Source organism: Hippocampus zosterae, chromosome 10, assembly GCF_025434085.1.
Source record: "Hippocampus zosterae strain Florida chromosome 10, ASM2543408v3, whole genome shotgun sequence".
Lineage (NCBI taxonomy): Eukaryota > Metazoa > Chordata > Actinopteri > Syngnathiformes > Syngnathidae > Hippocampus > Hippocampus zosterae.
Window position 1 is genome coordinate 4,927,906 of NC_067460.1, and position 27,963 is coordinate 4,955,868.

Sequence of the window (27,963 nt, forward strand, 5' to 3'; positions counted from 1 at the left end):
TCACAGTGTCTGGAAGATGATGATTTTTTTTCTACTTTGAATGAATTGAGCGTCCAGACCTTAGACATCAAGTATAAATGGACCGCACCAGAAAATGAAGTGTGAATTTGTTCCGGCAGACGATATAGGTCACAGATTATTTAAAAATCACTTCCTATTTGAACTAGTTGCGCGAATGTGCTTGCAACAAATCTGGTTACGATGAATCTATGGCTGGGATGTATCTCAGTTCAGGCTTTCTTTTCACGGATCGACCTCCACATTTTGTATGCACGGTCGGAACTGTTGGTGGATTTGCGCAGTTTCTTGCGGACAAATCCATCTTGATGAATTCCACACATGTGCCCAGTGTTCGAACATTGTGTGCATGCTTCATGCAGACCTCTGTGCTATACATTCATTCATTCATTCATCTTCCGAGCCGCTTGATCCTCACTAGGGTCGCGGGGGGTGCTGGAGCCTATCCCAGCTGTCTTCGGGCAGTAGGCGGGGGACACCCTGAATCGGTTGCCAGCCAATCGCAGGGCACACAGAAACGAACAACCATACGCACTCACACTCACACCTAGGGACAATTTAGAGTGTTCAATCAGCCTGCCACGCATGTTTTTGGAATGTGGGAGGAAACCGGAGCACCCGGAGAAAACCCACGCAGGCCCGGGGAGAACATGCAAACTCCACACAGGGAGGCCGGAGCTGGAATCGAACCCGGTACCTCTGCACTGTGAAGCCGACGTGCTAACCACTGGCCGCCCTCTGTGCTATACACACATGATAAATGAGGTCCCTGATGTTGTCCAACAAGTAGGAACTAAGGGTGTGGAAAATAATCGATACATCGATGCGCACGTGCGCGATCCGAGTGCATCGGCTCATTCACTGGGTACGACGCGATTGACGGGTGAAATCGCGATTCATCACGATGCATTGATGGGTATCGGTAAAATCCGATTCAAGCGCCGTTTTATTCATGTTAAACGTCACATATCTGCCCTTTCCTAGGCGCAATGAATGCACCATCATTGCTCTGCGTTTTGTGTTGAATACGGGCGGTAGCCGTGCGTCACATACAGTCCGGTACACAACTAGCGAAACATTATGGAAGTTAGCGCACGCAGCATCAAGGAAACTACTATATTTAATGCAGCCGCAACATTCAAATCTTATGTTTGGAAATACTACGGCTTCGAAAAGAAAGACGGAAAGCTTGATAAAACCTCCGTAATTTGCAAGGAATGTCGCACTAAGAAGCCATACAACGGCAGCACCACAAATATGCAGACCCACTTAAACCGATGGCACCAGATCACCGACAAGTTTCCCTCCCGCTTCCCCGCCCAGTTCCTCGTCGGACACCGGAGAAACTCTTGGTAAACCAGGTCAGGATCAGAAAAAATTGCCTCTTATTTTGGGAGTCCCCTGGCAACTCACTGTGACCGCGCAATGGCTATAACTAAGGCCACTGCTTATTTCATATGCAAAGACCTCCAGCCGTAGCGTGGTGGACAACGAGGGTTTCAGACAGCTCGTGCACGTTTTGGAACCCAGGTATAAAATGCCAGACAGGTCTGTGTTGACTTAGAAACATATTCCCGATGTGTACAACAAAGTGAGAAGTGAGATTACTGTGTCGCTGAACAGTGCGCAAAGAGTTGCACTTACAGTGGATAGGTGGACATCTTGCGCTATAGATTCATATACATATAAATATTATTATTATATTTCATATAAGACACTCAGTGAGAATAGCAACAGCTGTGAGTCTCAGGTGCCAAATTGTTTACATTTTCTTTGCACAAAACCCAATTGTGAAAGGGCTTAAATAAGTTGTTTTACAAGTTCTACTGTTTATAAGGAATAAAGTGGTATCCTTTTTGTAATACCATACTGAATTCCATCTTTTTAAAAGCTTTTTTTCTTTGCTTATTTGCATCATGTTTAATTGCACAATATCGCAACAAATTGCATTGTATCGAATCGGATCGCATCGTGACAACGGTGAAACGTATCGCATCGTATCGCCAGAAAATTCCATGTATCGTTTAAGTATCACATCGCTGGCAGTGGATCGTGATGTGTATCGAATCGTCCTCAGTGCTGAGATTCACATCCCTCGTAGGAACCCACACTTAATTCCCAGGTTAATCAATATAGCGGTTTATGTTGAACCAAGATGTTCTGGGAAATTCAACTGAGAATTCAGAATGTGCATTTCCGTTCCAACATGACAGTTTCCCAGTTCACCAAGCAAGCTCCGTAATTGATGAGATGAATGTCATTCTCGATTTCAGGAGGTTGGAGTCAAGCTTGTGACAAATTCTGATGTGAAGAAACCCTACGACTGCCTGCTTAGGTATCCGTATTTCCGTGGAGGTGGGTTTGCAAAAGTAAAAACTTTAATCTCTCACTATATCGCGATTTTGGAGAATGAGCTGCTTGGTGATTCCTCATTTGAACGTGTCTGGTTTTTGTTCCCAAATTCCACCACTCGAAAAGTTGCACTCCTTCAAATGCGGAAATGGACAGCCACTATTTTTCGAAATAGCTCAAATTATCCAGCGCAGAAATCATAGCATAGCTGTATTTCAATTTATCTTCATAGTCGATGGCGCCGTAGAAGGTCCGGTTTTCCAGCGCCTCAATGAGATTGCGCTCTCCGATAAACTGGAAACCGAGGAGGACAAGGAAGAGACCCTGAGGACATTCTTCCCAGAAACATGGATCTGGGACCTCGTTTCTGTTGGGTAAATCTGTTCAGATGGCAGATAATTGCAACTTTCTTGAAATGTTGCTCCATGAGGTCTGAGCTCAAAGCAACTTGGTGTGCGTGCAATGCCTTGTGTGAGTTTAGAGACGCGGGAACAGTGAATGTGGAGAAGACCGTCCCAGACACCATCACCAAGTGGGCCGCTGGAGCTTTCTGCGTCTCGTCTTTGGGCTTCGGCGTGGCGCCCACCACGGCGCTGACTGTCTTCCAGCCCTTCTTCATCAGTCTCACGCTTCCCTACTCTGTCATCCGTGGGGAAATGTTTACTCTCAAAGCCACTGTCTTCAACTATCTCTCCAAGTGCATCATGGTAAATATCAACGACTAATTCAAGAAGTAACATCTTGGAAAGGATTCAAAATGATTTCATTGGGTTCCCTGATGGAAACTGGCGTCTCTGTCCTGGATCACTGACTTTTGTAGTCTGCAAAAAGCATTGGGAGAATGAGCCAAGACCGCCCGTGTGGTTTGTGCATTGCACATAAAATCTCTCTTTGTTTGCAGTTTGTGTACAGTGGCTATTCAAGTGAAGACACATCTGTTAAAAATAATCCCAAATCACTTTTTTTTTGTGTTAACGGCATGTGTTTGCGCCATATATGATATTTGAATTGTAACAGCCTTCCCTCCGTGCTCGGAGAGATCACATTCTCCAAAAGGACTTTCTGTATTCTATTGTTTGCCTTCGAACACTGGCAAAAATGTCGCTGTGTGTCTGCAGGTGAAAGTAACACTGGCTCAGTCGGACACGTATACCTTCAAAAACTGCGACGAATGCCAATACACCGTGTGTCTTTGCAGTGAGGAGAGCAGAACCTTAACTAGGATTGTCACTCCAACCACCCTTGGTAGGAATAATGACATCACTTTACATTGTTTTGTCTTCTGCATCTGCCTATGACGACTGTGATTTTTGGTTAATCATTCATTAGGTAGAATGCTATTTGAACTCACAGGTCATGATTTCATTTTATCTGGACAAGATATTTTTTATCTGGAATTATTCCAATAGTAGTGACCCCTCAAGCAGAAATTAAATGACCAGACTGGTCATGTTTGAAATTAATGACAGTGAATAAGACTGGAACGTAGGCGCGAAAAGGTAAATTCCTAGAAAGGGGTGGGAGTATTAACCCGCTAAGTGAATGAGTCCAGAAAGATGTACACTGTCAATTTTTTTGAAGGTTGGAGTGAAGACGCATGCCTTCACGCAACCTCTGAAAAAAAACTGCTTGTTTGCATTCAGGCAAGATTGATCTGAAGGTGAGCGCCGAGGCCATGAATACCAGCGTGCTGTGCGGCAATGAGGTGGCTTCTGTCCCTGAAGTGGGCCGCATTGACACCGTGGTCCGCAGCCTGCTGGTGGAGGTCAGTTCCTGTCAGATGCTCCAGATCCGACTGCTAATGACTGCGTTGACAGAACGTCAGCAGATGTGATTGTGGAAGTGGTGGAGACTGCAAGGTCACACCACTGACAGGGGTCTGAGAAAATCACATTCTCTCTTGGCAGCCGTCGAGTGAGCTTTTCTCTCTGAATCCGTTGGCCTTGTTTGAAACCTGCTATAAGGCCACAAAAATGCAATGTCTCATTGAACTAAACACAGATGGATGCCAATTAAGGTCACAGAAGGTTGCTTGGCCTTTTTGAAGAGCCCTACGCCATGTCGAATGTGTTCGTGTCGGGGTTCTGGCTTGTTGTGTAGTGCAGTTAACTCCCGTGGAACATTTCCCACGTTGGTTTCTCTTGTAGGCCGAAGGAACACCCCAGTCAGTCAGCCACAACGCGCTCCTCTGCGCTGCAGGTATGGTATTTCCAACAAGAACTTGTTTCGACAGTCTTGCCGGACACGGGTTAGGAGCTCTTTGTTTTGCACACAGGAGAGTTTGAGATATGAATTCTTGTTTTGTTGCCGTCATAGCAAAATAGGGTTCGTCATGATCCAGATTTACAAGCTCTTTTCTGAAATTTTTGATAAACTCTAACGGTAACTCTTGTATTTTTGAATTGAATCGGTAATTGTTGAATCTTTTTTCACCTTCAAGAATCCCAAAGTTGCCATTTGTTTATAATCAAGGAAGCCTTTCCAATTAAACTTGCTCTTCTTGCAGTGACGTCTTATCAGATGGGAACACAATTTGCTCTTTGTATTCCAGATGACGACCTGTCATGGCAAATCACAAATGCAGGTTGCGCCACGGGCTGCAGTTTGATTCGAATTTCGAAAATCCTATTTACCGGTCAAAAGATTTGTCAGATCCGATGGTAAAATTTCATCTTTTCTCTTTTGGATCGAGAGGAAATGTGAGATCCTATTCAAACTTGAGGAACTTTGATTTAAAGTTTCCCATTGATCTTTCTCGTTGTATTTGAAATCATTTTAACTCTGCTTCTATTTGGAAAGTGGAAGCCTTCATTGGTCTCGGTACTCATTCACAGATTCTTTTTGCATTCTGTTTGTTGCCAGAGGGACCGGAGGAAAAGAACATCTCTCTTACATTGCCACAAGTGTTTGTGCCAGGATCTGTCAGAGCCACTGTCTCTGTACTTGGTAAAAAAAACAAAAAAAACAAAACTCTTGTTTGCGATCTTGCATCGCATTTTCAGAGAACTGCTCTCTAGATATTTTTTTTTTTTTTTTTGCCAAAGGCGACCTGATGGGCCGAGCCATTAAGAACCTGGACCAACTCCTGGCGATGCCATATGGCTGCGGGGAGCAGAACATGTTGCTCTTTGCCCCCAACATCTTCATTCTCAACTACCTGAAAAGCACGGGTCAACTGACTGCTGAGATTCTGGACAAAGCAACGCGCTTCCTCGAGAGTGGTGAGTCATCATTCCCACCAAAGAGCTCAACAAAACGCAAACTACCTTTCATCATCAAAACCGTTGGGAAAGTAAGATTGCGGAAGGCACTTACTTGATTCCTCCCTCTCAACAAACGTGTCTCAAGACTGTACTTGTTTGCTACTTGGTTCATAATTATTTCAGACGCCTCACATGCATTCATAAATGGATGGCTTGTATGTTTGATTCTCTCCGTGGCCATTTATGGTTGATAAAATTAGTCTTGGAAGCAACAGAAAATATCCAAGCCATGCGGCAGCATCCATATGTTTGGTCTCAATCGAGATTGTGACGTGTGTATTTGTACATGCGCGTTTGTTCCAGGATACCAAAGGGAGCTCACCTACAGGCATGACGATGGCTCCTACAGCGCCTTTGGGAAGAGAGACGCATCTGGCAACACCTGGTCAGTAGGAAAGCCGCAGCGTTCATCAGTGCTTTGTATCAACAATTTCAAATGATTGACCTTTTGGGAGAAAAGTGTGTCAAATGTGTCTCAGGAACACACAATGTATTGCAGTTGCATCAGATGGTCGAGAACATTTTGAAGTATTCTGTGTTTTGTTATACAGTGACTTTATTCAGCTTCAAGTTCACACTTCATTTGATAGGAGATCTGAAAGTGGCAGCCGAGGCAGGTGTATGCATCTCTCTGGTTTTGGCACCATAAAATATTCCAGCCATTTACTTTGCGAGGCTGCTGCCAAGAAATATTTGCGTTTCGTGGGCTTAAACATACCTGAGGGGGGTTTGACAAACGCTTTTTTTCTGCTGAATGGATGCTGCGCAGTTTGGCACTTGGGGATGGCTTTTTCTGGAAATGAGGACTCAAGTGTCACATCCATATTTGCTGAAAGAGTGGACGAAACAGCTTCAATGTGTTGCGTTCTTGAAGTGGCTAATGTAGGACAGTAATCTTGGCTGCATTCATCACATCCGCATTGCAAGGGGTTGGGAGCTTTTAGGTGAACAAGTAATCACAATAATCTCGTTTTTTTATAGCATCTTTCAAGGGACCCAAGAATGCTTGAAATGCAAGGAAGGATTTTATTTTGCCTCTTGCCCCTCCCCAGTCCCTACAAAGAGTCTGATTTGCTCAAATTTTGAATGTGCACATATACCGAACACTGAGTATTTGTATCTGATTGTTCATTTCTGGTGGAATTTTTGCTTCAATGGTAACGAGATTGCAGGGGGATCCTGGAGGGTTACACTGTGATCATATTTGATTAATTTTGTCAATATTTTAGTTTGCACTCAAAAATGTTGCTGCCCCTCAGTCAGATTCAGCTGAACTCAAGTTCAGAGACTTCACGTCACACACAGAGTCGAGATGCGATTGTTGTATGCCTGGTGTTACCTGCACAGGCCCGCTGCGCTTTGATTTGTTTTCAAAAGTGTGTGTGTGTGTGTCTCTCTCTCTCCCTCTTTTTCTAGGTTGACCACCTTTGTGATGAAGTCATTCGGTGGAGCGAAGGATTACATCTTTGTCGATCCCAAGCACATTTTAGATGCCAAGAATTGGTTGTACTCAAAGCAAGGGAGTGACGGCTGCATCCAATCTGTGGGCAAACTCTTCCACAATGGCATGAAGGTGATGACGCCAGTATCCTCGTTGACATGCTTGCACGCGATGAACCCAGAACTGTCAGGCACAATGTGACCACTCGCGTAATCATCAGAGATACAATCTGATGTCGGGATGGTCCAATGCGAACCATTGGATCGGTATTGAGTTTGATTATGTCCAAAATGACTGGATCCGAATCGGAAGTTTTTTTTCAATGAGAATCCAATCCATAAACCCAAACTAAATCACTTTGCATTGGCGAGCTGTTGCCGTGTTTTTTCGTCACGTAAGCAGTTGTTGGATTGTGATTGTGGAAAAACAGTCTTCAATATTTCGAATGCTCATCCCCGGAGGGGTTTGATTCGTTTGATTCGATCAGAATATGTAGCAATATATGATAGATAACTTTAATATTTACTCTACATGATCGGCATTGAAAGTGTTGAAAATGTCTTGCTCTCTTTGACAAGGCAAAACACACATGCTGTTTTTGGTCTGGCCTAAAAAGTACTGATTTTAGAGTTCTGAGGATTCGTGTTTCTACATCCATTTGTATTATTCGTTTTATTGCTCCTCTCTGTTAGTTGAATGTTACAGGAACAATGCAAGAAGTATAAAATGATTCATGAATGCATCTGTTAATGTCTCATCAGGGAGGAGTGAGTGACGACGTGTCCCTAACTGCTTACGTTGTTGCCGCCCTGTTGGAACTGGACTCCGACATTGAAGTGAGTGTGACGTCACTCCCATTTTGAAAGCATTTGGCCGCCAACCTCATCGGGTGTCATGCTTAGTTCGATCTTCATTTTCGACGTATGAATACGGATATAAGACGTGGACATTTTTGTGTTCATCCTACCTTGTCAGCTGTGATGTTAGCTGTTCGCTTTCTGTGTCCTCCTGGATGCGATCGCCAACCTTCTTCTTCACCTTTAGTCAAAAAATAGAACAGCAGAGGCGTCTGGCCGTTGGTGTCAAATGTCGTTTCGCTTTTTTTCTAGCGCATTTCAACATGGGATTGGCAATTGAGAAAATGTCACTCTGTGAAACATTGAGAAATTTTTAAAATAATTGAATCAACGGTGCCTTTGCTGTTTGCAGCCAAGTCAGTCAGTCCATTTTTTTTCATGTACAATTTTTCCACAACTACCAAATTACAGCGCACTGAACACCGAATTCACCAAGCTTGTTAAAATCACACTCCGCTTTAATGCGGTTGCCCTTTTTTTCATGAAAATAAGCCACTGCTCACCGTGCCGCCTTTACAACGCGTGGAATTCCGAGTACACTTTTGCCACGATAATGACTTGTTGAGCTCACAGTCTAAAGACATGGTGGAGAACTGTGGAGCAGATGTGAGCTTCTTCCCCCAGCAAGACAGGAGGGGCTTATATTGACACTCCTACACAATTCTTATTAACAATCAGCTTCTTCAATTTGTTTCCAATGTGTCATTTCATGGCTGTTGCAAGTTAACGTTAAACCTGACTGAATGAGGACATTTTCTTGTCTGAAAATGTTTGGAAGCAAACCGTTCACCCCAAGATGCACAGAGCAGTCATTTCTGTGATTTCCCCACTGAGACGATTGGATCCTTTACATTTTTGCATGTGTTCTGTGACAGGATCCTGTGATCCAGAAGTGTCTGGGTTGTCTGAAAGAGGCAGCCGGCCAGATGGACAACTTGTACACCGCAGCATTGATGTCCTACACCTTCACCCTGGCTCGGGATGAGGAGACGAGGGTCAAACTCATCACCTACTTGCACCAGCAGTCCAGTACAATGGGTACATCATAATATGACTCACAGCACTCAGTGTGGCTTCGCTTTCAAAACATTTCTGTTGTTGCGCCTCTTGAAATCAACAGTCACAAAAATAAACATGAATAAAGCTCTGACAGTTGGGAGCAAAGCTGAGTTTTATAGTTTTGCATTTTATTGTGCTGCCCTATTCTCTCGTTTGATTCAATGTTGCTGATTTCAATTGTTGAACAATGCAAAGTTTCCCCAGTCATTTCTGTGATCCATGTTGATCGCTAATGTCATGGCAGGGGGAACCCGCCACTGGCACCGAGAGGGCGTCTCTGGAAAAGGAGTGGATTCTCTTGAGGTGGAGATCACCTCCTATGTGTTGCTAGCGCTGCTCTCCGGACCCGCCCTGCCAGATTTTGGGCTGGACTATAGCCCCGGCATCGTGCGCTGGCTCACGCAGCAGCAAAATCCGTACGGAGGCTTCTCTTCCACGCAGGTAAGCAAAGCTGCGAGCGGGAGTTTGGAGAAGGTACAACCATCCAGGCAGACTACTTTGACTCTGTACGCTTGCGCTCCTCAGGACACCGTGGTGGCCCTGCAAGCGCTGGCGAAATACGGTGCTGCCACGTACAGCAATGGGGGCAGGACTGTCGTGACGGTGACATCATTAAGAGGTTTGAACAAGGAGTTCATCGTGGACCAGAGCAATCGACTCCTGTACCAGGATGAGGAGCTGAGCGAAGTCCCTGGAGAATACACCGTTCGAGCCGAGGGGCAGAGCTGTGTTCTGGCACAGGTAAGATCTCACTTGGCAATGGATCAATTTTTCACGTGCACGCCTTTCACATGCAAATAATTACCAGTTAATTAGCACATGGTACAGGTGGTAGCTGTTGCTGCTCGAGGCTTCAAAATCTGACCTTTGCCCTCTACTCGAGCACTGACGTTCAGGATGAACTTCAGGCGTCGTTTCCGCGACCTTGCACTCGTGATCCAATTTCTTGTAACACAGTTCGTACATTACTTGCTGTCACCTGATTTCGACTGTACCCGCAATTTTGATTGTCGAGTTGAAGCGCGACTGAGATAGAAGCGTATTCAAAGAACACATGTTGGTCCTGTTCCCTGCCAGATCTCCATGCATTACAACATCCCCCCTCCTCCTGACTTTTCTGCCTTCGAAATCACTACGGACGCCATTTCAAAGTGCAACTCCAGCAAACCACAGCTCCATCTATCTGTCAATGTCAGGTAAGGGAGCGTTGATGTCTCTCTCTGCCTCGACAGATTACTTATTTTGTCGATTTGCGTCCATGGATTGTCCTCAAAAGTATTTTGAGCTCAATTATCGGTAACTCGGTAGGCGGGGCACACCCTGAACCGGTTGCTAGCCAATCGCAGGGCACACAGAGACAAACAACCACCCGTGCTCACACTCACACTTAGGGGACAATTGAGAGTGCTCGATCAGCTTGCCATGCATGTTTTTGGAATGTGGGAGGAAACCGGAGGACCCGGAGAAAACCCACGCAGGCCCGGGGAGAAAAGGCAAACTCCACACAGGGAGGCCGTAGCTGGGATACAACCTGGTACCTCTGTACTGTAAGGTCACCGCGCAAACCACTGGATCACCGGGCCACCCCTAATATATATTCATTTTTCAAAATATGCACCATAAAGCAAACAACAAAACAACCACATGGTCTGATTTCTTTCCCTTAAAAACGTCTGCATCCATGCTCGATTTTGAATCTGTTTATTTCTTGAGAGTTGCAGAGAAACCATTTTGTGTTTGCAGATACCAGGGTCGGAGAGAGGAGACAAACATGGTCATCATTAACATAAGACTCCTCTCTGGACACTTTTTGGATCAAAACTCTCTGGAGATGGTAAATTCCGATTTTTTTGGTCTCCCCTCAAACATTGATGTGTCACCTGTTACCATTTGAACGATGCTGATGGCGCTTTACTGTGTGATGGTCCAGCTCAGGAAGAACAAATCAGTGAAACGCGTGGAAGTGGAAGATGGTTATATCAACATCTACTTGGACCAGGTAGGAGATTTTTTTTCATCACTAAAATGTACTGGATTGAAATTCGACCAATGCTCGAAATCAATGGAATTGCGTTGCAGTACCTTGACGCCTTTGCAGATTCACAGACAATTGGCTGTACGGTGCCCGATGAAAGGCCGATGAAAGAACATTTATGCAAATGATTTGACCGAGATGAAAACAAATGGCAATTCGCTGTCATTTAGTTACCAGGTAGTTTTATAGGCCGATGAAGTCATTTCAGTTGTTGTGTTTTTTTGAAAGCACTCGCATTTTTATGAAATCATCAAATGATAATGTCATAAATTACAAAAACCTTTCCGGGTAACATGTAAGTGATCGTATGTCGAGTAACTGTGTTTTATTGATGAGAGTGAGTTTTTTTCACATAAACCTCAAGCTGTTAAACTGTGACAGTTTTATCAAGACACGCCCATCAAATTCCATGAAATGAGAGGAGAAAACGCCTTTTTTCTACTGAGCTTTGTCCCTTCCCAAATTTGATATTGTAGTTATCGGAACTAATTTGATGAGATTCCCCCTGCATGTCAAGTCAAATGGAGTCCACAATTTCACGAAAAATATGTTCAAGCACATTTCAAGTGACACACAATGTCCTTCCTTGACGCCATAGCATTCAGGTCGCAGATCAGGCTATCACCTTGCAAAAGAAGCGCAAGCCCTTTCAGTGGCGTGTGTTTTGTGTTTGCAGCTGACGAAAGGTGAGACGGCGGTTTACGGCATGACACTGGAGCAGGACATGATCGTCGAGAACCTGAAGGCAGCTGTGGTCAAAGTCTACGACTACTACCAGCCAAGTAAGATGCTCTTCTGCTTCTGCCACATTTTTCCAATGGAACACCGGCTTGGAACTCAAACAGTCTTGTTTCCAACGTTTTACAGTCCATATTCTTTTCTGTGTGCTCTTTTTCCTTGTTCCCCCGGCGAAGATGTTTATCTGATTTTATTTTTATTTGCAGCTGATGTGGCCACGACCGAGTACACATCACCCTGTGAGAAGAGTAAGTCACCTGCATGATATAGTGCAAATTGAAGACACACACGTGCACGTGCACGTGCGCGCGCACACACACACACACAAACACACACACACAAATCAGTTAATCAATGATTGATGGTGCCAGTTTAACTGATTAATTATTTGTGTTGTGTCCTGTAGGAGAAATAGTCAGAGAAATAGTTGAAATTGAAGTGCCATGGAACATATTGAGCATATTGGACTGGCTTCAAAGATTCCACTCTCATTTTAATTTTAATTTCAATCAAATCAAATGCTTATACTAGTTAAAAGAGGGATTCGTGATTTTGCTTACGCGGTACATACTGGATGACCAGACAGTACACAGTTAGATGGAGAAATAACAAAAATTGTGTTTGCTTTGCAGCCGACGTTAGCAACGAGCGGTGAATGAACATTGAGGAGACTACTCGGATTCATATCTGGAAGATCAAATGTTCAACTAACTTTTTGACGTGTCTTTTTCTTTCCTTTGGGGTTTGGAACTTAAGGGAATCACCGTGATTGCAAATGATGTTCTTTCCCTTTCTGTGTTGCTTTCTTTGAATATGGGGATTCACTTCATTCTGGAGTTATTGCTGCCGCTCTACACTGGACATCTTTTAACATGTTCAACACACTAGAACCAAGAAAATCAGACTATGCTCTGTAACTGGTTTCATAGGATTGACAAATTCATGTTTTCCAAGTCAAAGTAGAAGATGATATATTACAAGGGACCAATAACTGCAGGGGGAAAAAAAAGAGTGCTATGTGTGTGGGGGAAGGGGGGTGTTTTTAAAGATAACGCTTATCATGACAGAACCATACAATTTAAAATGTAACAGTCATGAAATGAAATGGAAAACAGTAAAGAACATCATGATATTGTCATAGTGTTTCGTTTCAATCGTATACTTCCATTCAGGCACTTTTTTTTTTTTTTTTACAAAATGTATATTTTTACTTTGATTCAAGACAGACAACATCAGCATATCAACAGAAAGGATTTCTCAGCCTTGCCATTGTCACATTTGTTTTGCAGACTCCAAGTGTGCAGTAAGAGAAAAGGCCAGGAAGTCATAATATGTTTTGGTCTTTAGAATAATTTTAGGACGAAAAGGTCACTGTCTGTGGCACAAAAACCTTAAATTATTTTGACTAAACTCCTCAACTACACACAGTTCCAGATCCTCCTCCTGTGCTTGTTACAAACTGGCCTTCTTGTGTGGAGTTTGCATGTTCTCCCTGTGCCTGTGTGGGTTTTCTCCAATGTACTCCGGTTTCCTCCGACATTCCAAAAACAAGCATGGCAGGTTCATGCAACACTCTAAACCAGGGGTGCCCAAACTTTTTTGACCTAATCGATCAACCAACCTCCCGCGATCAACCCGTTGCCGCGCACGTGCCCATATGAATGCACGTACACACGCATGCCATGGCGTGAGGCATGCGACACACTTAGGCAGACTTTTAACGATCGTAGCTCACGCGTACCGTTTTAAAGTGCTTTTTTCTGCCCTCCAGATTCCCATTCTTTGCCCGCTGCCGCTGCTCGGTTAATTGTACATGAAACAAACCCTGAATGAAAAGAATGATATTGATAAAAGATATAGTTCAACAGCTCTGATCACAAGCTGCACTTTCAGACTGCTGACCACTCACAAATTCCGCTGATGCAGGTCACACGCCACAGTAGGTTAAAGATGGCCTGATTAATTTCATTTTATTTATTTCATACTTTTTGTGAAGGTGAGACTGATAGGATGATTAGGGTGCAGTTTGCATTAACACAAAAAAATATATTACGAACATGCATCGAGACACACAAATGTTTGTTAGTTTTTTCCTCTATACCCTTCGCAATCGACTTGGGACCATTCCACGAGCTACCGGTCGATCGCGACGGCACCCCTGCTCTAAACTGTCCCAAGGTGTGAGTGTGAACGGGATGGTTGTTCAGCAATGTGTGCTCTGCGATTGGCTGGCAACCAGTTCAGGGTTTCCCCCGCCTACTACCCGAAGGCAGCTGCGATAGGCTCCAGCACACCCCGGCACCTTTGTGAGGATTAAGTGGAACAGAAAATGGATGGATGGAGGACTGGAATCCGTGCAGCCAAGACACATGCTATGAAATGAAGACAAAAGAGTGCTGGACAACATTTTTTTTATCTCCTTCATTTAAGTTGTAAAATGTAGGTCTGTGATTCTGATAGTGTTCGCGCCTGTTGAGAAGGCCTCTAAGGCCCTCGTGGAACACCAATGTGACAAATGTGATGAATTCTTCGACAGAAGACTAATCACAACCGAATGACGGTCACATTTTGATTGTAAATGTATCAGTTTGTTCATGAAAACTACTTTTCACCGCCCTTTTCACGCACCCATGCACACGCGCGCACACGCGTGCCATGATGAGCAACAGCCATAACGACCACTCATGTGAATGAAACAGAAAAATAAAGTCGATGCAAGAGATTGTGAAAAAGAAATCACTGCCCATTTTAGTAGATCGTAGCTCACGTATACCTTTTTGAAATGCGTCTCCTGGCACTCCAGATTCATTCTTTGCCAGTGCCATTGACGAATTGCGGGTCAAACAAACTTTGAATGAAAACAATTAAAAAAAAAAAGATCACAACAGCTCATCTCGCAAATCGGCCTTCCGTTGTGACTGACAGAATTCGGTTTGTCGTGGACTATGTAATGTGCCTGCTGACTTTCCTTTTCCCAGGAATGACTTGGATGGAAGAAGCTGCCATTTATTTTTTGATCACGTTTTGTCCTACTTATTTTTTTCCACTTAAGACAATTGTTAAAACAATACAAATAAAACATTTTTTGTCTAGGTGGCGGGTTTTGGGGAGCAGGTGTTTTTGTTTTTTGGTGGGGATGATGAGATCTGTGACACGCCATTTGACAGACTCAAATTAACCTCACAAATCCTCATGAGGATGCACTCCATCCTGCCCAACACAACCCTCCAGTTAACCCAGGATAATATCAGAGCAAGGCGGGAACGTTGCCAAGAGCATCAGAATGTGAACTACTGTATTGGCAGACCAGCAAAGACACCGATCACGACTTCACACTGTATCTTACATCCAATTCCAGCAAATGGGGAGTACATGGAAACCTGCGACAATGATCCAACCAGAACAAATTCCTTGGATCGACAATATCAGGACTGAGGACGGATAAACAGTCAGGTACAACCGATGTCTCCTTGTTAAGTCTTGGATAAACCGAGTTTGGGGGGATCCAAAAACGTAGACAAAACCAGGTCTCCGTTGCTGGTCGAATATAAGAGAGCACTGGTTTAAGAACTGTTTGCAGTGTGCCTTCTCCCCCCCGTAACGAGGGAGATGGGGGAGATTCGGCTCTCGCCTTACGATCGGGGAAGAGGGTGGCTCGGTTGTAACCGCAGGGACCCTTGGGGGTGGCGTTTCTCGGGGGCTCGTGTGTTCCATTCGGGAACACAACATTTCCAGCCGCTGGGCTAAGACGGCGACTGCCTCCCGGAGCTCCGTGAGCTCCTGTCTTTGCTGGCCCACTAGTTGGCCTTGGCTGGTCATGGCGGTCATGATCTTGTTTATGTCTACAGGATCCATATGGTGGGAGTATTCTGTTACGTCTCGGATAAGCCGAGTTTGGGGGGATCCAAAAACGTAGACAAAAACACGGTCTCCGTAGGGAAAAAGAAAATTTAATGTCTCAATCGCACCGAAAATAAGGCGAGAACATAAAGCGCTGGTACACAATAAGGACCAGGAGGCAAATCCAAACGAGTAACAAAAAGTGCTTGCACAAAAGAGCAAGGAAGAAAAATAAAGACCGCAAAATACGAACGAAAAACAATGTAACACCAGTACACGCACAAAAGCCAGATCATGAAAACAAAACAGTACTTACTCAAAAATGGGTACCGAGAACTATAACGCGAAATCACGACAAGGTCAAAAGCCAATAAGTCAAAGAACAGCGATGACAGCAATGCCATAGAACAATACTCCCACAATAGGTGTAAGATGGCGGAGTCCTTAAATAGTGCTTCTATTGATTACCGATTGGCAGCAGGTGTGCTAGAAAGTCCGCTCATGCCACCTGCTGGCCAGACCGTAAAACCGAAACGTGCCACATCTCAACAAAAATCATTCATACCAGGAATTAGTGAGGAGGATACTGAGCATGATAGAGAAAACAACCAACCTGAGTCTGTGAGCGAATCAGAGCATACAGAGTCTCGTCATCGCTCACGATATTGGATATTGGATGGTTGTAAACATCATTCCTTGTTAGATAAAGACCACACTGACACATTGAATGTTTGAGATTTTATGCCTCACATTGCTCTTTAAAAAAAGTCCTAATGTTTGCTTCATTCTGCGCTCGCAATCTTTTTGGTTGGTTTTATGTTTGTGGCAGGTAAGCAATATCCTTTCTGATAGATGTACTGTTTCATGATACCCGATTATGAATCGCGATTCATCTGGGATTTCTTGAAAAGAACCCATATTTGAGCTTTGGAGTTAAACAGCGGTATCTTTCTTTGGTGCTTAAATTGGACTGTCAAACTAACTAAACACTCAAACTAAACTCTTCTTCTACTCACTAGTAGAGGACCTCATTAGCATCTGCGTCCAAAGCGTGGATATGAATATTTAATCTTATAATTTCATGTTTACAGCAAATTGTTTAACTTCTGATGCAACTGAATGCACATCTTACAAACTTCTAACCGGCGCTCCGGAACAATAATCAAGAAGTAAGGCTGCATATTTCCCAAGAAGTGTTTAGGGAATGGAGAGAGAGAGGAAAAATAGCCTCTACTCCAGTACAGCCTTTAATCATTGTCTTTGATCCTTCTTGCAATCTAATGTGTGTGACGTGGTGACTGGAAGGCTTGAAACTCAGTCTAACGGGAGGTTTAAGCTCTTTTCATGGCAGCCACCCCCACTGGGAGCAACAGCTCCATGGTTTTATCCTGACATCAGTGCCAGTGACATCTTTAAAACCCTTGTGTGTTCAAAATTAAAAAGGCCTTAAGTTACGCATTTTACAATTTTTGTAATGATCTATTTTGTGTTATAAAAACATTCTTTTATTTTTCAAACGTTTCAAATGTTCAGAGGCATCTGTGCTATCCATACATATATAGATTTTATTAGTTCTTTGGGATTTTTTGCCCTTTATGGACAATAAAGGCAGTACTGTGTTATGATACTTCAAATAAATCTATAAAAATAAAACCTGAATTGGAAGATGTCATATCACACAAGTAGAGCCTTGATAATGTCAAAGAATTATACAATACAACCGGCCCAGTCCAGTGGTTAGCACGTCGGCTTCACAGTGCAGAGGTACCGGGTTCGATTCCAGCTCCGGCCTCCTGTGTGGAGTTTGCATGTTCTCTCCGGGCCTGCGTGGGTTTTCTCCGGGTGCTCCAGTTTCCTCCCACATTCCAAAAACATGCGTGGTAGGCTGATTGAACACTCTAAATTGTCCCTAGGTGTGAGTGTGAGCATGGATGGTTGTTTGTCTCTGTGTGCCCTGCGATTGACTGACAACCGATTCAGGGTGTCCCCCGCCTACTGCCCGAAGACAGCTGGGATAGGCTCCAGCACCCCCCGCGACCCTAGTGAGGATCTGTTACGAACTCGGGTAAACCGAGTTAGGGAGGGGGATCCAAAAAACGTAGACAAAAACAAGGTCTCCGATGTAAAGACAATTTAATGTCCAAATCGAATCGAAAATAAGCGAGAACATAAAGCGGTGGTCCACAATGAGGACCAGGAGGTAAATCAAAAACGACTAACAAAAGGAGCTTGCACAAAAGAGCAAGAAAAGGAAAGTAAAGCCACAAACTATGAACGAAAAACTATGTAACACTTTGTACACGCAAGAAAAGCCAGATCATCAAAACAAAATGGTACTTACACACAAACTTGGTACCGAGACTACACGCGAAAACACGACGAGGTCAAAAGCCACTAGTCAATGAGCAACGAGGTAAGCAATGCCATAAACAATACTCCCACAACAAGTGCAGAACGCAGGAGTCCTTAAATAGTGTCTCTGTTGATTAATGATTGCCAGCAGGTGTGCTAGAGAGACCGCTCCTGCCACCTGCTGGCCAGACCGAAAAAACGAAATGTGACAGTACCCCCCCCCCCCCCCCCCTGAACGGACGCCTCCTGGCGGACCACCCGGCTTCGACGGGTGCGCTGCATGGAAAGCCTGAAGCAGGGACGGGTCTAAGATCCAGGAGCCGGGGACCCACTGCCGATCCTCTGGGCCGTAGCCTTCCCAGTCAACCAAATACTGAAAACCCCTACCCCTGCGCCGAGAGTCCAAGATTTCACACACGGTGTACACTGGTTCACCGTCGACGATTTGTGGAGGAGGCGGCGACGTGGGCGGAGGAGCCAGGGGACTGGTGGCCACCGGCTTCAACAGGGAAACATGGAACACGGGGTGGACCTTCATGGTGGGCGGCAGTCGGAGCTTGACGGAGACGGGGCTGAGGACCGATTCCACCTCGGAACGGTCCAGTGAAGCGAGGCCCCAACTTGCGAGATGTACCTGCGAGTCGCAGATCCTTAGTCGCCAGCCACACCTTCTGTCCCACCTGATAGCTGGGTGCTGGGCGTCGGCGACGGTCAGTGATCAGCCGGTTCCGCTGAGCCGTGCGTGACAGTGCTGCTCTGGTCTCCTTCCATACGCGATGGGCCCGTCGTAGATGCAGCTGTATGGAAGGGAGTTCCACCTGACCCTCCTGAGAAGGATACAGAGTAGGTTGGTAACCATATGCTGCCATGAAAGGAGACCGCCCGGTAGCTGATGAGACGAGGGTGTTGTGGGCGTATTCCACCGAAGGCAGGTGGGCCGACCACGAGGAGGGGCGATGGAGGCAAACGCAGTGCAGAGCTGCCTCCAAATCCTGGTTCATGTGCTCCGTTTGACCATTGGACTGTGGGTGGTATCCGGAAGACAGGCTCGCTGTGGCCCCCATGGCCTGGCAGAAACGTTTCCATACCCTGGAGATGAATTGAGGGCCCCGGTCCGACACAATGTCCACCGGAATTCCATGAAGGCGGAAGACGTGTCTCACTAGGAGGTCGGCGGTTTCCTGGGCAGAGGGCAGTTTGGACAACGCCACAAAATGGGCAGATTGAGAGAAGCGGTCAACTATGGTGAGTATGACGGATTTTCCCTGGGAAGGAGGCAGGCCGGTGACAAAATCCAGGGAAATGTGGGACCATGGTCGAGAAGGAGTAGGCAGTGGTTGCAGCAAACCAGCCGGCGGTTGGTGGGACGCCTTACTGCATGCGCAGGTGGAACAGGCCTTGATATAGTCCTGGGTATCCTTGCGTAGCTCCGGCCACCAAAACCGCTGCGACACGAGGTCCAAGGTCCGGTTCACCCCTTAGAAGTGTGCCCCCACTGTAACACTTCTGCGCGCAGAGGTGGGGGTACAAACAGTCTCCCGGCCGGACAACCAGCCGGGACTTGAACTCCGTTCTGGGCTTCCTTGACCCTACGTTCGACGGCCCACCTCAGTGCCCCCACGATACAATGGTCTGGAACAATGCTTTGGGGTTCGTTGTCCTTCTCCGCAGGGTCATGGATGCGGGAGAGTGCATCCGGTCTAATGTTCTTAGAGCCCGGGCAGTAGGTGAGCCTGAAGTTGAAGCGAGTGAGGAGAAGCGCCCACCGTGCTTGGCGGGAGTTTAGCCTCTTGGCTGACCGGATGTAGGCAAGGTTCTTGTGATCAGTGTACACCATGAATGGCTCTTCAGTGCCTTCGAGCCAATGTCGCCATTCTTGCAATGCCAATACGACGGCTAGCAGTTAACGGTTCCCCACGTCGTAGTTGGCTTCTGCTGGGCTGAGGCGACGAGAGAAAAACCCGCAGGGGTGAAGTCTTTGGTTGACTGGGGATCGCTGCGATAAGACGGCCCCCACGCCGGACTCCGACGCGTCCACCTCAACGACGAACGGATAGGAGGGGTTAGGATGCTGTAATACTGGAGGGTTCGTGAAGGCTTTCTTTAATTCGGCGAACGCGTGGTCAGCATCAGTGTCCCACCTAAAGGGGATCTTGACAGAGGTTAACCGGGTCAGAGGCAGGGCTTTCTGGCTGTAGTTGCGAATGAAGCGACGGTAAAAATTAGCGAAACCTAGGAAACATTGCAACTGCTTTCTATTGGTCGGAGTGGGCCAGTCTACTACGGCCTTAACTTTGGCTTCGTCAGCTCTCAGCTGACCCTTCTCGATAATAAAACCCAGAAAAGAGATGGACTCAACGTGAAACTCGCACTTTTCTGCTTTTACGAATAACCAGTTTTCTAGTAGACGCTGCAAAACCAGCCCGACATGGTGTTGATGTTCTGCTAGAGTCCGAGAAAAAATTAAGATGTCATCTAAATAAACAAAACAAAACAGGTTCAGAAAATCTCTTAATACGTCATTAATGAGACACTGAAATACCGTGGGCGCGTTCGTTAGCCCAAATGGCATGACCAGGTATTCGAAGTGCCCTAATGGGGTCTTGAATGCTGTTTTCCATTCGTCCCCCTCACGAATACGGACCAGATGGTAAGCGCTTCGTAAATCGAGTTTGGAGGATATAGTGGCGGATTGGAGGGGGGCGAACGCTGAATCTAATAACGGAAGTGGGTATTTGTTCTTGATGGTGATTTCGTTCAGGCCCCGATAATCAACACACGGGCGTAACGTCTTGTCTTTCTTCTCGATAAAGAAGAATCCGGCCCCCAGTGGGGATTTAGACGGCCGAATGAGGCCAGCCGCGAGTGAACTATCAATATATTCTCTCAGCGCCTCTTGTTCCGGCTGAGAGACCTGATATAAACGGGAATTCGGGAGTGGGGCGTTATCTATCAGGTCGATGGCGCAGTCGTACGGCCGGTGAGGCGCTAATGACTGGGCACGGTCTTTACTAAACACTGGGCGCATGTCATGGTAAATACGCGGAACTTTGTCCAAACAAATAATTTCTGGTGGCTCGTTACGGGTCGGCCCTCTTTTTTCTGCCGCCAAGCGCAAACAGTGAGTATAGCAAAATGCGCTCCAGCTCTCGATTGCCGGACGTTCCCAGGAAATGACAGGGTTGTGTTCGCGCAGCCACGGCAACCCCAACACTAACGGTACCGATCGAGACCGCATGAGATAGAATCTACGGTATTCGATGTGATTGCCTGATAATTTTAGTTTCACCGGCGCGGTGATCTCTTTCACTTCCGCCAGGAGTCGCCCGTCAAGATCGTGAACCCGCTTTGTCTCTCTTAGGACCTCAACCTGGCAACCCAGTTCCTTAGCTAGGCTGGGGTCTACAAAACAATTGTCCGCCCCAGAGTCCACCAAGGCCCGAACAGAAATGACCCGTAACGGACCATAAAGAGTTCCGTCCAACTCGAGTCTTGGTGGATATCCAGGATGGACCTCCTCCCGTCTCGACTCACGTGACGCAGTATCGGGCACAAACTCACAGTTTTCGGGGCGCCCGGACGGGCGGGCCGGTGTCGAGGAACAGTTGGAAACCCGGTGTCCAGGTTGGCCGCAGTAGAAGCTGGCTCGATCCTGAATCCGATGCTCTCTCTCCGCTGGTCCCAGGTGTCCGCCTCCCAGCTGCATGGGCTCCTCCTCTGCGTCGGCTGGATCGGAACACGAATGATGCTCGGGTCCGGGTGGTCGCCAGGACTCGTGCTCAGCCGGCCGACGACCCGTACGTCGGGGTGGAACACGGGTAGTTCCTCGCTCTTCCATACGTTCCCTCTCACGCTCTCGCATGCGGTTGTCCACAATGAGGGCCAAATCGATGAGCTCCTCCAAGTTGTTGCTATCGTCGCGGGTTGCCAGTTCGTCCTTTAACGCAGCACTTAACCCGCGGCGAAACAAACCACACAGGGCGCGGTCCCCGTAACCGCTACGGGCGGCCAAAATGCGAAATGAGATGGAGTATTCGGCAACGGATTGTCGTCCTTGCCGAATAGCTAATAGCCGACCTTCGGCCTCCCTTCCCATAACCGGATGTTGAAATACGCGACGGAACGCGGCGACAAACTCTGGGTAGGAAGACCCAAAGCCCGGGTTGAGCATTGCTGATCTCTACTGCCCAAGACGCCGCCTGACCAGTCAACAGGCTCATAATAAACGCCACCTTCGTGCTATCTCTTTCGTACGTAGATGGTTGTTGGTCGAATATTAGAGAGCACTGGTGTAAAAATTGCTTGCAGAGAGCCTGCTCTCCCCCGTAGCGAGGGGGATGGGGGAGATTGGGCTCTCGCCCCATGATCAGGGAAGAGGGTGTCCCGGATGAAGCCGCCGGGACCCTTGGGGGTGGCGTTTCTCGGGGGGTCGCGTGTTCCCCTTGGGAACACAATATTTCCAGCCGCTGGGCTAGGACGGCGACTGCCTCCCGGAGCTCCGTGAGCTCCTGTTGTTGCTGGCCCACTAATTGCCCCTGGCTGGTCAAGGCGGTCATGATCTTGTTAATGTCTACAGGATCCATTTTGGTGGGAGTATTTTGTTACGAACTCGGGTAAACCGAGTTAGGGAGGGGGATCCAAAAAACGTAGACAAAAACAAGGTCCCCGATGTAAAGACAATTTAATGTCCAAATCGAATCGAAAATAAGCGAGAACATAAAGCGCTGGTCCACAATGAGGACCAGGAGGTAAATCAAAAACGACTAACAAAAGGAGCTTGCACAAAAGAGCAAGAAAAGGAAAGTAAAGCCACAAACTATGAACGAAAAACTATGTAACACTTTGTACACGCAAGAAAAGCCAGATCATCAAAACAAAATGGTACTTACACACAAACTTGGTACCGAGACTACACACGAAAACACGACGAGGTCAAAAGCCACTAGTCAATGAGCAACGAGGTAAGCAATGCCATAAACAATACTCCCACAACAGGTGCAGAACGCAGGAGTCCTTAAATAGTGTCTCTGTTGATTAATGATTGCCAGCAGGTGTGCTAGAGAGACCGCTCCTGCCACCTGCTGGCCAGACCGAAAAACCGAAATGTGACAGGATCAAGCGGCTCGGAAGATGAATGAATGAATATACAATACAATACAATACATACATACAATACATGCTGATTTATATTTCACAACAGCAGCAGCTGTAACAAAGCGCTTTACAAAACAGTTAACATAAAGTAAAATAATCAACACAACACATAACATAAAACACGGACAGTCGAGCGTGAGGAAGCCGGTAAACCCACTTGCCTCGTTAGAAACACCCAGCAGCAAGCCTACTGGACACGTCACAAACTAGCATACAACCGGCTAGCAACGAGACCCGACAAAATGCCACCCAAACAGAAGCAAGACACAAAGCAGGAAGAGGATTCCCTGACCCTCACTCAAGTAAATGAATTACTCCAGCAACAAAAAGAACTTTTTACGGCGCTCTTGCAACAACAACAGGAAAATTTCAAAGGATTTGTCAAGATGATAATAGACTCAACAAACTCACGACTTGACACTTTTACCAGGGAAGTCCAAGAAATAAAAACCAGCATCAACTTTACCCAAAAAGAGGTAGACGACATTAAAAAAAATCTAATCTGTCAAACTGGCCATTCCAAAGACATGCAAACGGAATTCTACAAATTATGTGACGGCATGCTTGTATTAACGGACAAGGTGGACTACTTGGAAGGACAGTCAAGAAGAAACAACTTAGTAATTGATGGAATTGAGGAAAAACCGGGAGAAACGTGGACTGAAACAGAGGAAAAAGTTCAAAAAATCCTTAAGGAGAAACTGCTGATACAGGGGCAAATTGAGGTGGAGAGAGCTCACCGCACAGGAAGACAAGACCCTGGAAGACCTCGACCAAGGCCAGTTGTGGTGAAATTTCTAAGATACAAGGACAGATCAAGGATCCTACAAAATGCAAAATATTTAAAAGGTTCCAACATCTACATTAACGAAGACTTTACAGATGCCGTACGACAAAAAAGAAAAGAGCTCCTCCCAAAATTAAAAGCTGCACGTGACAGAGGGGAAACTGCCTACTTAAGACATGACAAACTTATTGTCCACCCCCGCACCAGTACTCCAACACAACAGGCTCGAGTTCAACACCATCAAGCAGCATACTGAGAATTTTTCACCACCCGACAATAAAAACTCTGACCCTACTGAAGCAGGAAATTCACATACCAAAAAACATGGACTTCGAATCCTTTGATGACCCTTCCAACCCTTTGATGACCTCCAACCCTACTGACCACAAGACGTTTGACCCTGAGAACAACTTGGACCCGGACAATAACTTCTTCAAGACCGACCGACCGCGAGGCAGCCAGCGACGACCGACCGTGAGGGAGCCAGTGATGACCGCGAGGAAGCCAGCGACGATTGCAGGGAAGCCAGCGACCGTGAGGAAGCCTGGAGACAACCAGCCTGCGACCACCGTGAGAGAGCCAACGACGACCGCAAGGGAGCGAGAGACGACCGAGAGGAAACCAGCGACGACTGCAGGGGAGCCAGTGACCGCGAGGGAGCCGGGAGACGGCGAGCCTGAGGCAGCCGGGAGACAACCAGCCAGCGCGCGTGAGAGAGCCGGGAGGCAGCCAGCCGGCGAGCGTGAGGGAGTCGGCGACGACCGCGAGGGAGCCAGTGACCACGAGGGACCCAGTGATGACGGTGAGAGAGCGAGCGACGACAGCGAGGGAACCAACGACGGCCGTGAGGGAGCCATCGACGACCGTGTGGGAGCGGGAAATTCACATCCCAAAAACATGAACTTCCAACCCTTTGAAGATATTGACTATAAGCCATTCGATCCCGAGAACAATTTGGACCCAGACAATAACTTCTTCAACAACAAACAAAGGGTAACAAACTCTGACTATTACCTGGATGAACAATTCAACACTAATATAAAATTGGAAAATGCACTTTCGGTAATACACTTAAACAGTAGAAGTCTCTATAAAAACTTCACAAAAATTAAAGAATACCTGACTAAATTCAATAAATTTAAAATAATTGCCATATCAGAAACTTGGCTTGATGAAGATAAAACAACTGAAATGGAAATAGAAGGTTATGAAATGTTTGCAACTAATAGAGAAAACAAAAAAGGAGGGGGGGTTGCAATATATGTAGACAAAGCACTTAAATGCAGTAAAATCGAGAGATTGACAAACACAATAGAAAACCTAATGGAATGTCTAACCATTGAAATACACAATAAAAAGGCATCAAATATCATCATAAGTTGCATCTATAGGACACCAGGAACATGTATTGACACATTCAATAAAAAACTAACAGATATGCTCAGTTACTACAACGATAAGAAAACACGAATAATATGTGGTGACTTTAACATTGACTTATTAAACCCAAATAGACACAAAAAAACAACTGACTTCATAAATACTATGTACAGCAACAGCTTTTTCCCAGTAATCCTGAAACCTAGCAGAATAACAGTTGACACGGCCACATTAATAGATAACATATTTATAAATAAGATTGATCATAAAATGGAAAGTGGACTTCTCATTAATGACATAAGTGACCACCTGCCTGTTTTTGCAGTTTTTCATAATTATTTCGATAGAAAAGCTAAATCAACAACTTGTATAACAGAAATAAGACTAAGAACCCAACGTTCCATCGATGCCTTTAAGCAAGACCTAGAAAAACAAAACTGGACCGAGGTCTACTCAAACGAAGACCCAAATACAGCGTTTGAAGTATTTCAGTCTACCATAATCTTCTTATATGATAAACATTTTCCATTAACTAAAGTTTCCAAAAAGTATAAAGACCCAAGTAAGCCATGGATAACGAAAGGCATAGAAAACGCATGTAAAAAGAAAAACAATTTATATAAATTGTTTTTAAAATTCAGAACTGAAGAAGCAGAAAAAAAATATAAGACCTATAAAAATAAATTAGTAAATATTATAAGAACCAGTAAAAGAGATCATTATCATGCACTATTAGAGCAGAATAAAGCTAACACACAAGAAATATGGAAAATACTTAACCAAGTAATCAGAAATAGTCCTAAAAAAATGGATTATCCAGAGTATTTTATCAAAGGCAAAAATACTATTTTGGAAAAAACTGCAGAAATAGCAACTGAATTTAATGAGTATTTTGTCAACATCGGCAGTAACCTAGCAAAACAAATTCCTGATCCAACAGACCTGTTTGAAGTGGATAGATACGTAGAAAAAAACTCCTCCACGATGTTCCTTACTGCAGTAAAACAAGAAGAAGTATCAAATATTATAAAAACTTTTAAAAATAAAAAGTCAACTGATTGCTATAATATTGATATGACAATAATCAAGCAGATTATAGAATATGTAGTGCGACCTTTCACACACATATGCAACCTGTCATTCAAAGCTGGTATCTTTCCATCAAAAATGAAAATTGCTAAAGTTATTCCAATCTATAAAAGTGGAGAAAAACATCTGTTTACAAATTATAGACCAATATCACTACTACCACAATTTTCAAAAATATTAGAAAAACTATTTTCTCGCAGACTTGATAGTTTTATACAAAAGCATGCGCTGTTAAGTGAGAATCAATATGGCTTCAGGGAAAAACGGACCACCTCAATGGCAGTTATGGAGTTTGTGGAAGCAATAGCCACTAATATAGACAACAAAGAATTTACTGTTGGGGTTTTCCTAGATCTAAAAAAAGCTTTTGACACAATAGATCACAGTATATTATTGAAAAAACTAGAACGATATGGCATTAGAGGTGTAGCTTATAAATGGATAAAAAGTTATTTAGAAAACAGATATCAGTACGTGCAACTCAACAATAAAAAAACGAATCAACTGAAAATCACTCACGGAGTACCTCAGGGGTCAGTGCTTGGTCCAAAACTATTCATCTTATATATAAATGATATCTGCAAGGTCTCAAAACTATTTAAATGTGTCCTATTTGCTGATGATACAACTTTCTACTGTTCTGGAATAAATCTGAAACAGCTCCTGACAACCGTAGAAAACGAATAAACAAATTAAAAAACTGGTTCGACAGAAATAAATTGTCACTTAACCTGAAAAAATCGAAGTCAATTGTTTTTGGCACAAGACCAATCAAACGCCAAGCTAAAATTATGGTAAACTCAATTGAAATAGAAAGAGCGTATGAAACCAAGTTTCTCGGATTAGTAATAGACTCAAAACTATGTTGGAAACCACATATCGATAACGTAAAAAGAAAAATAGCCAAGACCGTAGGGATCCTCTGCAAAACCAAGGAAGTGCTAAATAAGAGATCCTTGTACACATTATACACTTCATTATTATTACCATACATGACCTACTGTGTGGAAATATGGGGAAATGCCTGCAAAACAAACACACTCCCTATTCTCAAACTACAAAAAAAAGCAATTCGAATTATTAATAGATCAAAATATACGGAACCCACAAATCCACTATTTATTAAATTAAATACGATGAAATTTTATGACCTGGTTGACTTTAAAATCGCCCAATTAATGTACAAAGCACACAATAACCTGCTCTGCCAAAACATTCAGAAGTTTTTGGAAATTCGAGAAAGCAACTATGAATTAAGAGGTACCAACTTATTCAAAAAACTCAAAACAAGAACAAACATCAAGCAAAGAAGTGTATCTAGCAAAGGTGTTAATCTGTGGAACAATCTCGAAACGAACCTAAAAATGAGTAAATCGCTTGCTGAGTTCAAAAACAAATTCAAAAAAATAGTACAAACAACCTACACCAATCAGAGTTAAAATGATAAATACTAAACATTAAATATAATGATAAATCAGAACTAAGTTGATAAATAGAGAAAGGTATTGCAATATCCATTATGAATACAAGAGAAAATTGACACAAGAGTGCCAGGGTGAGGATGTATATAATCTCGATACAAACCAAAAGTTGTGAAA

General features: G+C 44.8%; 2 protein-coding genes across 2 annotated transcripts in view; one reads left to right on the forward strand and one right to left on the reverse strand.

The window, feature by feature from the left end:
* The window catches only part of LOC127609278 (alpha-2-macroglobulin-like protein 1), an 87,598-nt gene that overhangs the window by 22,281 nt on the left and 37,354 nt on the right, over positions 1-27,963 (forward strand). The window contains exons 17-35 of the mRNA XM_052079128.1: positions 2,292-2,367; positions 2,603-2,744; positions 2,852-3,077; positions 3,489-3,615; positions 4,014-4,135; positions 4,518-4,569; positions 5,233-5,316; positions 5,415-5,591; positions 5,937-6,018; positions 7,050-7,206; positions 7,836-7,910; positions 8,807-8,969; positions 9,235-9,431; positions 9,516-9,731; positions 10,068-10,186; positions 10,734-10,824; positions 10,921-10,989; positions 11,702-11,807; positions 11,970-12,011. Of these exons, the coding sequence (XP_051935088.1) occupies positions 2,292-2,367; positions 2,603-2,744; positions 2,852-3,077; positions 3,489-3,615; positions 4,014-4,135; positions 4,518-4,569; positions 5,233-5,316; positions 5,415-5,591; positions 5,937-6,018; positions 7,050-7,206; positions 7,836-7,910; positions 8,807-8,969; positions 9,235-9,431; positions 9,516-9,731; positions 10,068-10,186; positions 10,734-10,824; positions 10,921-10,989; positions 11,702-11,807; positions 11,970-12,011 (2,323 nt within the window). The remainder of the gene's footprint in view (positions 1-2,291; positions 2,368-2,602; positions 2,745-2,851; positions 3,078-3,488; positions 3,616-4,013; positions 4,136-4,517; positions 4,570-5,232; positions 5,317-5,414; positions 5,592-5,936; positions 6,019-7,049; positions 7,207-7,835; positions 7,911-8,806; positions 8,970-9,234; positions 9,432-9,515; positions 9,732-10,067; positions 10,187-10,733; positions 10,825-10,920; positions 10,990-11,701; positions 11,808-11,969; positions 12,012-27,963) is intronic.
* LOC127609257 (uncharacterized) overlaps positions 1-27,963 on the reverse strand; it is a 123,811-nt gene that overhangs the window by 10,805 nt on the left and 85,043 nt on the right. The gene's annotated exons all lie outside the window — the stretch shown is intronic.